At 43.2% G+C, this 16062-nt stretch overlaps 1 protein-coding gene across 15 annotated transcripts in view; it reads left to right on the forward strand.

The window, feature by feature from the left end:
• Positions 1-16062, forward strand: part of CELF2 (CUGBP Elav-like family member 2) — a 503139-nt gene that overhangs the window by 453065 nt on the left and 34012 nt on the right. For 9 of the 15 annotated variants that reach the window (XM_066633616.1, XM_066633614.1, XM_066633615.1 and 6 more), the window contains 2 exons: positions 6506-6574; positions 8486-8620. In XM_066633616.1, coding sequence (XP_066489713.1) covers positions 6506-6574; positions 8486-8620 — 204 coding nt within the window. The remainder of the gene's footprint in view (positions 1-6505; positions 6575-8485; positions 8621-16062) is intronic. The other 6 variants (XM_066633620.1, XM_066633621.1, XM_066633622.1 and 3 more) reach the window with 1 other exon arrangement.

A 16062-nucleotide genomic window follows, 5' to 3' on the forward strand; every position in this document is an offset into this window, starting at 1 on the left:
TTCACACATGGCTGTGCAGATAAGCAGTGGAATGGCAGCCAGCTGCACACCACCACCTAGTTCAAATAGCCAAAGAGCCGTTCATCCTCATAACTGTTTCTTCATGCGTAGCAGCTACCAACATCTTCAACAAGCAATTTCTTTTTTTCTTTTTTTTACGAAGTATTTTATTTATTTATTACAGATACAGGTGAGGAAAATGGGTTAGACTTTGGGCAGGTACTACACAGTCAACAAGCATTTTTTTAGTGTTTGGTGCAATCAAATTAATGGAAATTCTGATCTACTTTGATTAAAAGGAACAGATATAAAAAGGTTGTGGCATTCTTCCCAAAACTTAAGACTAGGGAATCTACATTTTTGGATAGAGGTTTGTCGGATTTCACCCCAGCACTGTCTTTTCTAGTGGCTGTCTGCTGGTGTTCTTTTGCATCTTTTTAGATTGTGAGCCCTTTTGGGACAGGAAGCCATTTGTTTGATTTTCTCTTTGTGAACTTTCTGAACTTTGTGAACTTTGTAAACCGCTTTGTGAACTTTCTGTTGAAAACCGGTATATAAATACTGATAATAATAATAATTTATTTTATAATAACTGGAAATTAACTTGGACCTCATCAAAACATAGCCACTAACACTACAAAGCGGAGGGTTTTTCTTATTTGAAAAAATATAATTGTTTGGTTCAGGGGTGGGGGAAAAGAAGCAGAAGAAAGTAACTAAAAAGCAGTAAAGACAAAGGATATGTATAAATCGCCTTTGAGCGGCAGTTAGTTGGACAGCTCCTCAGTAATGAGCTGCATGCCAGTAGTAACTGATGTACGGTGATTAACAAAAGGTCAGCCCTGCTGGGTGACCTACCATGCTGGTCTCCCAACTTAACACGATGTGAGAGAAGGCAGCAGATCTGTGCACAGATGTACATTATGCCAGTCCTACAAAACTGTTAAAAGCCTCCCCCCCGCTTACTTGAAATTGATGTTTCTCATAAAAGCACAACCCCTCTCTTGCAACTATCACCATCAAATTTGCACGTTAGTTTATTTTTAATTATGGTCTGACTAAATCAGCAAATTAGTCGTGCTTTCCTCCAGCTTTGCAACACAAAAAAGCTTAAGCTTTCCATAGATTGTCTTTGTGTTTTCTTCTCCTTTTTCTTCTTTTTATTAATGCTGGGCTTTTGAATGGTTCTTGAAGTATGCCTATGAAAAAGAGATGAGCTACTCCCCATAGACATTGTGTGCTTCTTCCTTACAATATGCCATTATTGCACTGGCACCAGAGACTAATGCAGAACCTGCTGTCTGACAATATAAATTGGCCCACAGATGACAATATCTCTGAGTTATTTTCTCTGGCTCAGATTCTTTGGCAAGCGCTTGAGGTTTCTATTATGTTACGGTTATAATCTAGCAGGATTTTTTTTTCCTCATCAAAAATATATCTTAACAACATTTTCACAGTTGGCATTTTTGGAACTGGCTTTGAGTTTTAAGAGCTGCTGGTAATATTCTGCTTTAGATGGCCCTGCAGATGAATGAAGGAAAGTGATAGACCAGAGAAGGAAAGCATGTTGAGAAATTTTCTCATATAGCACAAGTACAGCCTGCAGCTTATTTGTCAAAATTATGGTTCAGTGGTGGAACAGCTTGGGCCTGGTTTCATCCCACATGCTGCTCCTGTCTTTATCAATTAGCCTTGTGTAACCATTTCAGGGTATCATCTAGCCTAGCAAACTTCAATTTTTTCAGACCTGGGAGCTACCGTTAACACCATCTTATAATTTGGGGAACACTTTTAACTTAAAAAAAAAATTTATTACTATACTATCACTCATGATACATTCAGTGAAATTGATGCACTGTCCTGTCTATCATTATATCTTTGAGCAAAAACTGAAGATATTCTCAATCTACTCAAACAGCTTAACATTATGAAAACTGCCAAAACTGAACTCCTTCAAAAGAGAAAAAAGGTCCCTCAGCAAAATCCTGCCCATCAGCTGCTCAGGAACCATTACAATATTGTCTCTTGACATTGTTGGCCACAACAAGGCACACACACACTTAACAGCCAGTTTTACTAGATAATTGTCCCCTTTGCTTTCTCCTGCTTCCATCTTTTACCTTCTCTTTTAAGGGACAAGCAAAAGAAAATGGTGAGACAACTAGTTTAATCCACTTTATATTAAGATGCAACCCAGATGAAATCCAGTTCTCTGAGAATACAGTTGTAATCTAAACAGTCCATAAGAGAAGCATTAAAAGGGACTGATTTCTGCCTTTGGAATTCTTCCCCAAATGACTGAACAAAGCCAGAGGTTGGGGTCTTTCAGAAGTCACCCAAGTCATGTTAATATAAGTAGGTTTTTGGCCCTTAGACCAGTGCCCCCAATCTCTCATGCTATATGCTATTTATTTTCTATATGGGAATAATTCTTATCTACTTTCAGGGCTGTTGCAAGTAAGGCTTACAAAGGCAAAATATTTGAAAGGCTTTGAGCACTGTCATGTGCAGTGTTTAGTGAGTAGTCTGCCATTCTGCCTGAAGTTAACAGTAAATAGAAGGATATAATAATAGAAATGACCGAAAACAGCAGAAACAGGAAAGAAGCTGCTGACAGTAAGTTTCAGTTTCAGTGAAAAAAAGCAAACTGCATTTTAAAGTTGGCAGTGATAATTATGACAATGATAGTTTTGCAGAGTCCTTTCAAAGCTTAAGAGGACAGGATGCCTGTCCTGTTTAAGGGGTCTTTAAGATTGTGCTGTCACAATTCATTCCCATCAATATATGGTGGGTTTTCTTGTCCTTAATGTCTATATCAGTGGTCCTCAAACTCTCAGGGAGTTTGAGAGCAGAGGTAAGTTGTTGCAGGGAAGGGGGGAAGGCAGCAACTCGATCCTCAGGATCATGCTGCTGCCAGGGACGGGGGGGGGGGTTTACACACTTACCTACAGCCAGCCCCAGCCTTCTGGAGAGTCTGTGGAGTTTGGGGGCCCTTCTGCTGGATTCTCCAAGTCTCCAATTATCTGAAAAAGTTTTTAAAAAACACCCACTTGCAATTTCATGATAGAAACAGGAAGTGGGCATTTTAAAAACTTTTTCAGTTGTTTGCAGGCCGGGGGAGCTCTGCAGAGGGCTCCCCAGGTTTCCTGGCTCCCCAGACCCCCCCAAGGAGGCTGGTACTGGCTGTAGGTAAGTGTGCAAGCCCCCCCCCCCCGGCAGCGGCATGATCCTGGGAATCACGTTGCTGCCTTCTCTCCTTTCCCGCCCCTTAAGGGGCCAGAGGCAGGGCTTCCCAGGCTAATGGGTCATGACTGACCAATTTGAGAACCCCAGTATATATTATCCTCTCCCCTAAAATAGGGAAATACATTTCCCCTTTAAGGGAAGCATTAAAATAGTTTTTAGTTTTGTGATTTATGCTATCTCATGTCAGTGATTGGTTAATTCCACATTGACTTCAAGGGAAATGGTGGATGGTAGCCTGTGATCGGGCCAATGGCCTTGTTATGGGAAGGTTTGCACTATGTGCTTTAATGCAAACGGGCAGCCCAATCCTGAGCTATCCGGGGCGCGTAGCTGCAGAGAACGGCTCCCACCGCATCCTATGTGCCTCAGCCTGCCATGGGTGGCACCTTGGGAGAAGGGGACTTTTGTCCCCTTCTTCCAGATAAGGGAAGCAGCCTCGCAATGGGACTACTCACTTTGCTGAGCCCCACACGAACACCTTGGATCTGGTAGAGCGGAGCTCTGCAGGACCCACCTCCCTCCCTCCCCCCGGCACGCCTCCTCCCCGCCCTCTCTCCCCCCTCCGCCTGCCTCCCCCCTCCCTGGAACACCTATTCCCCACCCCCCTACCCACCCCTGCTTACCGTGCCACGGCTCGGCAGTCTGTGAGACCGCTGAGCAGCGGAGGACGGGTGCCCACCTGGCAGTAAGCCTCACAGACGTGCCTTACGGCATGTTTCCGACAGTGCGCTTCGGCAGAAAGCTGAAGCGCCAAGCTCAGGATTGGGCTCTAAGTTATGAAATAGAAATCTCAGGACTCTGAGCTGCTTGTGTTTGTACAGACCTGCATATGTGACTGTGAGTGGTACTACATGGTTTTTCTGTGAATGTGCTAATAGGCCTTATGAGAGGATTCTGCAACCATCCATCTGCCACTTTTTAACAGGCCTGATTGGCGAGCAGTTGTAACAACTGACATCTGTTCTTGCTTATTGATATGTAGATTTATGGTAATTGCTCTGAACAATAAGACATGAAATTACCTAAGATGAACATTAAATTAAATTTCCACGGCCCCTCTCCTTATAAATATGTTTTTAAAAAAATAAAAATAAAAATAGGCAGGCATATTGTGCATCTGCTATGAACATAATTTATTTGTAATTTTCATCTGTAAAGCCACAAAATCAAAGTTTGGTTTCTTTTTGTCCTGAATGTTAGCCAAGTTTGGTAGCTCACTGGTATATACAGATAACCAAAAGCAACATCGAATTCCTCTTGTATTTGCAATATTTTTCTCTATCATAAAGATTAAGTGTTATTCCCTATTCCACAACTTGTTCCTAGTGGGGGAGAGGATTTTATTGACTTACACGCACACACACACACATTATCAGGCTGTGCTTTAGAGTTTAAGTAATTTGCATTTCTTCAGAGATTGATACATTTGTGGAATGTATGTATCAACTGTTTCAAAGAAAGATGATCAATTCATTTTCTTTGTAGAGGGGGATGGAATGTAGTGGGGGAAAGCTATGTGAGATATGAGAAGTTTGGAATGGACTGGAAACCAACAGTATATAAAGTCCACATAAGTACAGTGTAGTCCTTTTCAAGTCTCCAGGGAACCTTAAATATTATTACAAGGTATATTTTATTTTATTATTAAATTACCTCTGGATTTTACTTCTATGACAAGGCCACACCTTTCTACACAATCAGGAATGCCAAAAACTAAACACTTAAAAAAAATTAAGGCCAATACTCTCTTTGAATAATATAGTGTTGGGAAGATGACATTAGCCTGTAATGCCAAACACACTTACTAGGGAGTAAGCCCACTGAATATAGCAAGACTTACATCTTCATAAATGGGCATAGGATTTCTATTCTTACATTTTCCCTTTAAGTCTTAAAGAAAGTTCCCAATTTGTGTTGTTAGAGAACAATTCTAAACAAGACCATATGGGTCTCGTACTGGAAACAACAGATCTTGGTTTCCTCCTCCTTGTAAATTTGTGGAAGACATTCAGGACCAGGGGCAGGCAAGTATCACAGGTGGGCAGGCAGATGGTGAAGACTGGTAATTTAGCAGGAGGCTTTCCTGAATGATACGTTGCCCACTCTGAAGAACTGCAGTTGATTGGGGAGCTTTAGACTGGGCAGTTCCACAGAGCTGTCTTGCATTTGTACAATTGCCATATCTTGAAATGACTTAAAATTTCTTCCTTTGACCATCAGTGCCAGTGGTGCTGGAAGCAGGGAATTGCTTCCTGTTGTTCAAGGCTTCCAGGTTTGAGCCCTGTGAAGGTTTGCAACTACTTTGAGTTCATATTAATTAACAAGGGTGAAGTGAAACATGGCTGATGGAAGTTGAACATTCTCTGAATGGAGTTGAGAGATAAGATAGGGTAACCAGATGCAAATACCAGTCTTAAAACTGGTAGGTCATGTTCTTGGTTTTTTGGTGTTATTGCTTTGAACCATATATCATTAGTCAATTGCCAAGTAATTAAAGTGTAAAGCGCTAGTTTCCAAAGGCAGCTTTTTTTGTGTGCTTGAAGGAGATCAGTACAGTATGTATAATCATCCAGGCAAAGCTTTAGGCAGCATACTGAACCAACACACAAGGGCAGTCCTATAATTATATGGCACAGTAGTTAGCACACAATGATCTATCTTGTTAATACAGTACATCCTAACTGGAGCATTTAGCTTTGCCATATATCAAAGATGACAGAGGATCAAAAGAGATCTTCTTGTTCCTACACAGCTTATTTGTACCAGTGCTTTATCTGTACCAGTGCTTTATTGGGCAGTATGACTGGTTTAACATATTTCTACTTTGGACTACATGCAGATATTAATGGACAAAGAACTGGGGAAGCCAGATGGGAGTCACGTTCACGTCCTGACTGTTTTGATCTATGCCATAGAAGGGAGTATTAGTTTTCAGAGCCCTCTGGTTCCCAAACTAGTGGGTCACTAGTGGGTCACAACCCACCAGCAAAGAAGCACTTGTCCCTGCCCCTTTAAGGGGTTGGAGGGGGGAAAACAGCAATGTGCTCCTCAGGATTGCACTGCTGCTGGGGGTGGGGTTAAACTTATCTGAGAGTGTGCCAGCCTCCAGGGTGTGTGGGGATACCTGCAGACACCTCTGCAGGGCTCCCCAAGCCTCTGTAACAGTAAAAAACCATGATCAAAAAGGTCTTCTGGTTTTCAGTTGAGAACAGGCTTTCAATTGAGTTTTTTTTTTTTTTTTTTTTTGCTATTACAGAGGCTTGGGGAGCCTTGCAGAGGCATCTGCAGGTCTCCCCGCACCCCCCAGAGGCCAGCCTTCCCTCAGGTAAGTCTAACACCCTCCCCAGCAGCAGTGCAATTCTGGGGATCAGAATTGCTACAATAGCCTCTCCCACACATACACTTATACTGCTCCCTACTCCCACATGCACTTACAGTGCTCCCAACTCCCATGTAGGAGTTTACTGTTCTATGGCCTTGTCACCCCCCCCCATCTCTCTGCATGTATCCTGATATGCCATAACTTTCACTCCTTCAGGTCTAGCACCCTCAGCTAATCAGAGTTTTCCTGCTCCCTCAAACAGTTCCACCCTTGCTACACCATATGCCTGAAACTCCCTCCCAGAACACCTGCAGATTCCATCTGCCTTATTTCCTTCAAAACCTTCCTCAACCCCTACCTTCGCTATGAACCCTTTTACCCAGCACCCTGGTCCCCATGCCCTACATGCCTGGCTGCATGAACAAATGCATATCTTCTCCCTGTTCACCTTGCCTCTATTTGCTCTTCCCTTTGTTGGCTGTCTGCCCTGAGTTAGTTCACAGACAGAAACCTGTCATCTTATACTTTTGTAAAGCACTGTTTACAGTGATAGCAATGCTCAACATTTGTGGCATCTAGTTCACTGTGGGAAACAGGATGTTGAACAAGATCAGCCTTCGATTTGATCAATCAGGACTCTTCTTGTATGTCTTAAATAATAATACAATTGCAGGATTATTTATTAGTGGACTTTCATTAGCTTCTAGCAGACAGGGGGTACATCATCCTTGGTCATTCTGGCATTCCACTGAGAATTCTACCATCGTCAATTTTTTCTAAAGTAACAAATTTTCCAAAGATTTTAACTGGATTAAGCCCCTAAAGTGTTGTTAGATTTCTATGCACAATTGTAGCAAAATCCCACTGAGAACGGTCACACTGTTCAATGCCATTTTTTTTCCATAATCTGACTCTTAGCCTGAAAACCTGAAAACCTCCAGGTCTAATTTCAACCTATTGTGTAGCATTGACTCAACTTCTGTAAAGAAGTCTACACTCCAGGATACATTTAAAGTTTGTTACTTTTCAGTTGTTTATATGGCAATGTGTGGTCTTCATCTTCTCATGTGTTTTTTGTTTGTTTGTTTGTTCTTTGCAAGCTCATATTCCTGCCTCACAAATAGCTTTAATACCCTACACTCCTTCCTGCAGTGCCCCGCCACTTCTGAAAATGTGATCAGAATGTTTGGATTAATTTTATTCCCCAATAAACTATCTGAGCAAGTGGCATTCTGTAGAACAGCATTCTTGCCTATAAGTAAGGCTGGACCTAATTTAGCTCAGAACAAAAAATATTCAATCAGTGTTTTTTGAGGAGCAGAAAAAACAGCAATGAAGTTTTGGACTTGCATAACCATGAAGCTTCCTAGACTTTTGATATGACTCCATCATGCTGTTCTGCCATTTAGTACATGCTTTGAAGAGCAGTTCGGAGTCATTCAAAGTTGATTGCTGCATTTTAACAGGGAAAAGGAATGTAGCTGAAGAAACAGGACTTAGCTTTGTGTCAGCACACACACTTTGCCTGGTTAAGGTCAGGGATTGAATTCTTGGCATCTCAGGTTGAAGAAATCTCAGCTAGCAGGACTGGAAAAGATCTCTGCCTAAAGCCTCAGAGGACAGCTGCCCATCAGAGTAGCTGATGGGCGGCTGATGCCCATCAGAGCAGCTGATGTACAGAGAGAGGAGCTAGATGGACCAATGGCTTAGTAAAACACGAGAAGGGACTTCAAATGATGTGTCACAGACAGCTTTCTGGTGAGATGGACCATTTACTCTCTACCACTATTATGTTCTATCCTGTTCTGTGGATCAAACAATAGGAGAGGATGGAAGCCCCTGACTGTATTCATTTCACAATGTGCTTATCGTAATCAACTGCACTGCCATGGTTTCTTTGCATCCTCTCTACAGGCATGAATGCTTTACAACTACAGAATCTGGCAACTCTTGCAGCTGCAGCTGCCGCCGCCCAGACCTCAGCTACCACCACCAATGCAAACCCTCTCTCCACAGCAACTGGTGCCCTTGGTGCACTCACGAGTCCAGGTATGACTGGGTGGGGTTTATTTTGTTGTTCCCATTCTTCAACTCAGCCCAAAGAAATGCATTAGGAGAAGGATGTCAAGTTGCATATTGAGTGTTAGTCAAAGTAGGAAAAGAGGGTAAATGTGTTACAGATCTGATTTTTTTTTTCAACACATACACCAGTGTAAGTGATATGTTGGATAACATAACTACACTTGTCAAATGTTCTAGAGCTGTGTACAACAGGCCTTTTTCTGCCAATCAAGGGCTAATGTAAGACAGACTGGCCAACACATGAATATGTCAGAAAAGATTCAGAACATGAAAAAGTGTCCCTAACAAGGAGCTTAACTTTCCTTAGAACCAACAATTTCTGGTGACTTCTTTTGTTAGGTTAACTTTTGCAGTGCTTAGTGGGGGTTTTAGTGTGGGAGGGGCTTCTTCTTATAGTATGGTACTTGGCTGTTCAGGTCATTTGCCCAATGGCTCAATTCATGGCTGTGTGCAGAAAATTTCTTTTTACTGTATGAATAAATATCCTGCTGTAGTTCTGTCACACTAGGAATTCTGTCTCAAGCTGTTTTTGGTAGTCACTGCAAGAAAAGTCATTCTGGTCACTTCTTTGCAGCTCAGTTAACAGCCTCCTTTCTTATCTCTTGGCTCCAGAGCTGGACAAATCTCAGTGCCCAGTAGAGCTTGGTATTTGTGATTTTTAGGTGCCAAGTTTTAAAACTTATTTCTTTTGCCTTGAATCTATGGTATCTACCTCACCAATATCTCAAATTGCATTGATGTCTAATGATCTGCCACCAAGAAACATAGAAGTGGCACCAGCTGTTTTTTGAATCTGGTTTGGAATGGAATATTTCTCATTGATATGGTGGGGTGGGGAGAGATGAACATAAGATCTTGGCATTCAAGGAGAAAATCAATTGATGGGGTTTAGGATAAAACAAGCAGGAACTCCTGAGGAATTTTAGGAGAAGGAAGGGTATACCATTGATGCTGTAATAACCAGTGTGGGGCAGTGGGGAGGAAGTTTCAAGTTTTTAGGAATGGGTTAAGTCAGAATGCCAGATGTAGGGGAGGGCACCAGGATGAGGTCTCTTGTTATCTGGTGTGCTCCTTGGGGCATTTGGTGGGCCGCTGTGAGATACAGGAAGCTGGACTAGATGGGCCTATGGCCTGATCCAGTGGGGCTGTTCTTATGTTCTTATGTTCTTATGTTCAAATCTTTGCTCATAGTGAAATATGCAGTTCACTATGTCCTTGAGGCTCATCACTCTCAGTCTAACCTTGCCTCACAGGGTTGTTTTGAGGATAAAATGGAAGAGATACCATGTTTGTTGCCCTGAGCAGCTTGGAGGAAGTGTGAGGTGAAAAGGTAATAGTAATAATAATTACAGAGGTGCCTGTGACATTTAAAGTTTGTTAGCCCTGATGGGATTAGTTTTTCTTTAGTCAACTGCAGACAAATCTGGCCACACACACACACACACACACACACACACGCACGCACGCACAGGGGCGGAGAGAGGACCATAATGGAGGGTAAGATTAATCCCCCTTCCTGTTGTTGTCTTACAGCCCAATCCTGAGCTGCCCGGGGTGCGGGGTGCTGAAATGCTGCCACCACATCCTGCACTCTTTGGGGGACATTCGTCCTGGTAAAGCAAGTAGCCCTGGAATGGGGCTACTCGATTCACTGCCAACGAAAAGGTTGGTGGTGAATCATCCTGCCTCCCTTGCTCCCATCCCACTCAATCCCCCGAGCATGCCTTTCCCCGCCCTCTCCCCACCTCCTGCCTCCCATAATGCCTCCTCCCTGACCTCTTCCTGCCTCCCCCCTCCTCAGAACGCCTCCTCCATGTCTCCCCCCATGCCCCCACTTACCTCTCCGCTGCTCAGCGCTCCATGTGACTGCTGGGCAGCGGAGGTTGGGTGCCTGCCTGGTGGTAGCCCAGTGCTAGCCAGTGCTGGGCCACCCCTGGCACTCGCCCGGCACTAGGGCCCACAAACACAGGCTCAGGATTGGGATCTCAGTCTGGCCGTTATTGATCAAAGGAAAATGAGGTTTGTCAAGGTAAATAACATTTTTAATGTCCTATATACTTTGGCCTTGAGAATTCCAAAGCAACAAACTCCATATTCTTCCTTTTCTGTCTTTCTTTTCTACTTGGCGATTTGGAAAGTCTGTTTTGTGAATATATAATTCCATTTAAAATAGTTGCATTGCCTCGGCTTGCCACAATATCTTACCGCCACAGGTTCACATTTGTTTTCAGTAGTGTTCAGATCTAACAGTTACTTCTGGTACATTCAAAGAAAATCCCCCAAACTTTGACCATTATGAAATTCAGAAACTGTTGTTCCAGTTAATTTAACATTCTTCCTTGAAGTGAAAATTGTGCACAAGAAAAGCACCAGCTCTCTTGACTTCATTGAAACTGCCCTTGATGAACATGTACTAAGCATTTTTGAGATGTGTCTAATGGCTAGAGAATGACCTTAGAGCATCATTGTAATTGGTATAGAGGTCTTAGGTTATTAATAGTCATCAATCAACTATAACATTAGTGTGAAAGAGCACACTGCCATAAGATAAGGCATCCACAACTACAGCTTCCAAGAAAAATTTAAGAACATCCTGATCAGATGTCCATCCAGCCCATCTAGACTTGCTTCCTGTTTCCAACAGTTGCCAAACATTTCCAAGAAGCTCACAGGCAGGGCATGAAGGCAATAGCTCTGCCCATTGCTTGTCTGCAGCATCTGGTATTCAGGGACATACTGCCTGTGAACATGGAAGTTTGCATTGTAGTACCTGAAGAGGCTGCTTCAATTGCCTGTATGCTCTAATCCAGACTGTGCCTCTCCCTCAACTGTAGAAATCTCAGAGAGACAGAGGGAATCGATACCAGCAAGTGGTTTAGTCCTCTTTGAATCTTGCTATCAAGCGAAAACATCACTTTAATAGCCTCGTTCCTCCTTACAAACTCTTCAACTAACCCAGAAACAACCCTTGTTAAGATGTTCTTTGATTTCAACTTTCTTATCTGGTTCTACATTTTCCACTCCATTAAATACTTTGTAAACCTGAATAAAGGCTTTTCCTGGTTGTTCTCTGCTCTGTGGAATACACATTTCGTTCTGTAAAGCCTCACGTACTGTCTGAAAAGCATTTCCATTAAAACCTGGAGTATAATGGAACATTTATATTTGCCTTTCAGCAGTGCTGGATTTTTTCCTCTCCATTTATTTAATTATTTGCTTATTTATTTCTGGTTTTTTTTCTTTCACTCACATGAGCCTTCTTTTTTGGTCTTGAATTATTTTAATTGAACATCGTTTTGCCTTGCATCTGGAAAAAAATTCTTTCAATGGCAGTACACTGGGGGGGGCACTATCTAATGACATAAACTGTGATTAATGAAGCTATACAATTAAGTCTGAAATTCTGTCCGCACTTACCTGGAGTAAGCCTCATTGACTGTAATGTGAGTAGAAATACGTAGGCTTAGACTCTAAGGACGCAATCCTGAGGCGCCCTTGGGCTGGCGCAAGTCTGTTGTGCCGGGCCAGGAGGGTCACAAACATGCCATAAGGCATGTTTGCTCTTCCTCATGAGTTGACTAGGCCATACATAGAGGCATGCTGGCCTGCAGAGACTAACTTAAGCCTCCACACTGACAGAGGCACCAAGCCTTGCGTCAGCCAAGCTCAGCTGACGCAAGACTCTGGGGTGGGCAGGGAGGAGGTGGGGAGGAGGCGGGAGGGAGGTGTTTTGGGGTGGGGGGAGGGCGGGCGGTGGGTGGGGGGAGGTGAGGATCCCAACCCAGTTCCCCAAGCAGCATGGAGCAGCTTCAGGCTGCTCTGCTCTCCTCGGACTTGTGCCACATCAGGTGGCAAAGAGTAAATCTATTTACAATCTTTTAAAATATGAGCAGGGATGAAACTGACTTGGCATTTTGCAAACAGTGCAGGTAATGGTGGAGACATGCTTCAGTTGTCCTTGCATGCAGAGTTTATACATTACTGCTGATTCGTAGGAAGCACATCAATCCTTGCGCTGAACATTTTGCAGAAAGTAAAGTGTGATTCCCCCACCCATAATTGTGAAATACAAAGTCAACCCCTTTAAATAGGGCTTGCCCAAGACCTCCTAATGCCTGATGTGGATTGCCAAGTGCTGCCCTCCTCATCCAATGATGTGCCAGCCTCTACTTCTCTCAGGGCGCAATCGTAAATAGGTCTGCTCAGAAGTAAGTCCTATTTTGTTCAATGGGGCTTGCTCTCAGGAAAGTGTGGTTAGGATTGCAGCCTCAGTCTCCAGTGTTCTAGCTCAGCACTCACTTCCCTTCCACCTCTCTCTCTCTCTCTCTCTCTCTCTCTCTCTCTCTCTCTCTCTCTCTCTCTCTCTCCAATCTAGAGTGAAGGAGAAGGACGAGCAATGGGAGGCAAGTAGGCAGACATGGGCACCCAAAAACCACTCTGCTGCCAGAGGCAACTACTTCAGTTGGCCTTATGAATGGGCTGGCCCTGCCCTTAAGGACAGAATGATATACACCTTCTGAAAAATACACTTTTCAATCTGTCCATTTTTTTTCTAGGCACAATGTGCTTTTCACAAAGGGCTCTGTAGCCAAGGACATTGTGTTAAACTTTCAACAGCATTCATTCCGAAAACTCAGAGACAATATAATCTTCTTACCTATTTTAACTGCAAATTTCTAATGTCAATTTTGCATAGCCAGTGAAGTCTTTCCCTACAGAATCATATCTATAAATGCAAAGTAAATCTTTAATTTTAGTTTTCTTGCTTTGTTAAAATTCCCTTAGGCAGTAAAAATAGGTTTGGTTTGGTTTTTCTTATGACCTTGAATGGGATAAAAAACATTATTGCACGTGGCTAGAGAAACTGTTTGTTAGAGAAACATAAAATGGCAGTGAATTTAAATTAAAATCATTATGGAATAAGATCAACTGAGGGCATATTGCATCTTTCAGAATTTTCTCACAGGTCTTCAGAAGTCTAAGCATTAACTCTGAACTTGATGTGATAATAATTTGTTTTATCAGCCCTCTTTAAATTAAGTGCTTCTTCAGCCTTGCCATTCCCAAGACCTGGAACATATTAGCTCTCTTTTGCATCTTTACAGAAGAAACAGTTGAAAATGTGTCAGCTGACTGTATTAGATTCAAAGTTTGAAAATAACTTTGGCCAGAAATGCATATCATTTTTTGTGTGGGCAAAATATTATCTGCACAAAAGGGTTCTTACTTTTGACTATAGAGATAGCTTTTCAAAATATATGTGTTTTCCCTAACCACCTGTATATATGCTATATATGCATGCAATAATACTGACTGAGCTCCACTTATTTAAAGTTGAACAGCTTTTACCCAGGGGATCTGAAGGACAGCTTGATGCCCCTTGGTTCTTCCTACCTGTTGAGACCTTTGCAGGGGCTCTGCTTCATGTTTCACTACCACTGGTGTCTGAGGGGAGTCTGATGGGTATGCAGGACAGAGCCTTTTCTGCTGTGGCACCTCATCTCAGAAAATATTATTTCTGTGGAATGGTAAATGCTGGTTTTTTAATGGTTGCAGGTTCTTGAAGACTGAATTCTTGTCAGTCTTTTGATATTGCTGCTGCTTATCATAATATTGTTTAACTGGGATAGTTTAAATTTTATTTTGCTGTATTTGATTTGTATTTGTGTTTCTTGTTATTGGCTCTGACCGAAAAGCAATTTATAAATTAATATTGCTGTTGCACATGTACCATACACAAGTGAAAAATGCTTCTCTGTGTACATAGTGGGGGAAATAATTCCTTCTGGTGGCAGCCCCTCATGGATTACTAATCCAGAGGCTTCCCCAACTTTGAAAGCAGCTTTGGTGCTACTCTGAGCAGAAGGGACATGGGAGGGGGACTGTGAGCAGAAAGGAGAGGTAAAAATCCAAGTGTTTTCTTTATGCATTCATATTTTCATATATGCATTCATATAACACTGCTGATGGTGTTTTGGACCCAGGCCACTGAAATGAAGTCACTTGTTCATTTCATCTTTACCCCTCTCATCCCTTCAAAATCTTAGGGGAACTTGCATGGTGTTATATCATTAGCCCTTCTTGTAAAGCTAACTGGATCTTAAACACACACACAGACACTGAGAGAGAGAAAGAGAGAGAGAGGGAGGGAGGGAGGGAGGGAGGGAGAGAGAGAGCTAGAGAGAGCTTCCTGGTTTCTCCATTTGGGTAGAAAGGAGTCTGGCTGAAACAGGATTGGGAGTGGTTCACCTACACATCATCCTAGAGCAGGGGTGGCCAAACCCTGGCCTGGGGGCCACTTGTGGCCCTTGGGGACTCCCAATCCGGCCTGCAGGGAGCTCCCAGTCTTCAATGAGTCTCTGGCCCTTTGGAGACTAGCTGGAGCCCGTGCTGGTCCAATGCAACTGTTCTCAGTGTGAGGGTGACTGTGCCTTCTCATGTGAGCTGTGGGATGAGGGCTCCCTCTACAGCTTGCTATTTCACATCTGTGATGCTGCAGCAGCAGCAAAGGGAAGGTCAGCCATTGCTTTGTGCAAGGCCTTTCATAGGCCCTGAGCTATTGCAAGACCTTCATTCATTTATATAAGTTCCATCTTGAATATATTCATTTATGTAAGTTTATGTAAATTTATTCAAATTTGAAATGTAAATTAATTATTTTTTTCCCCAGCCCCTGACACAGTGTCAGAGAGATGATGTGGCCCTCCTGCCAAAAGGTTTGAACACCCCTGTCCTAGAGGAAAGGCAAATCATTGGGCCAGTTACCTTGGCATAACCCTACATGGTATATGGTGTGGTGTAATGAACAGTGTCAGACTAGGACCTGGGACTTCCAGGTTCAATTCCCTACTTAAGACCCATTCCTAGTCAGGCTTACACCACCAGAATGCTGGTTCCAGTGGTGTTAAGGCTCTTTACGGCTGTCACAAAAGGCAATGTGCCAGTCCATACTGACTGACCAGCACTACAAGCAGCTGGTTCCATGTGCCAGTGGAGAAAGGGTGCCCGCCAACACCAGTAAGTCAGCACAGGGGGTGGACGGGACAAGACAGGGAGGAACAGGGTAGTGACGGGAGCAGGGAGGAGGGTAGATCAAGGCCAGGAGGAGGTAATATCAGCAGAAATGGTGCATGCGGATATCCTGTTCCCACAACCCAGGTCCACACTGGTGCAGGTCTGAGTAGACCCAGTGGACTGGCATGGGCTTACCCCAGAGCAAGGGAGCAAATGTTCCCTTACTCCCTAGGAGGCAGTGGCACCGGGTGACGTGCACAAGGGGAGTGACACGTACTGGAGGGTGACATACTAAAATCGCGGTGGTTAGGAGTAATACCATCATGTTATATACTGTTGGATTCAGAATGTCCAGCAGAATGCAGTGCAAAAAACCAGAGTGAAATATCTCTTTC

Source organism: Tiliqua scincoides, chromosome 7, assembly GCF_035046505.1.
Source record: "Tiliqua scincoides isolate rTilSci1 chromosome 7, rTilSci1.hap2, whole genome shotgun sequence".
Lineage (NCBI taxonomy): Eukaryota > Metazoa > Chordata > Lepidosauria > Squamata > Scincidae > Tiliqua > Tiliqua scincoides.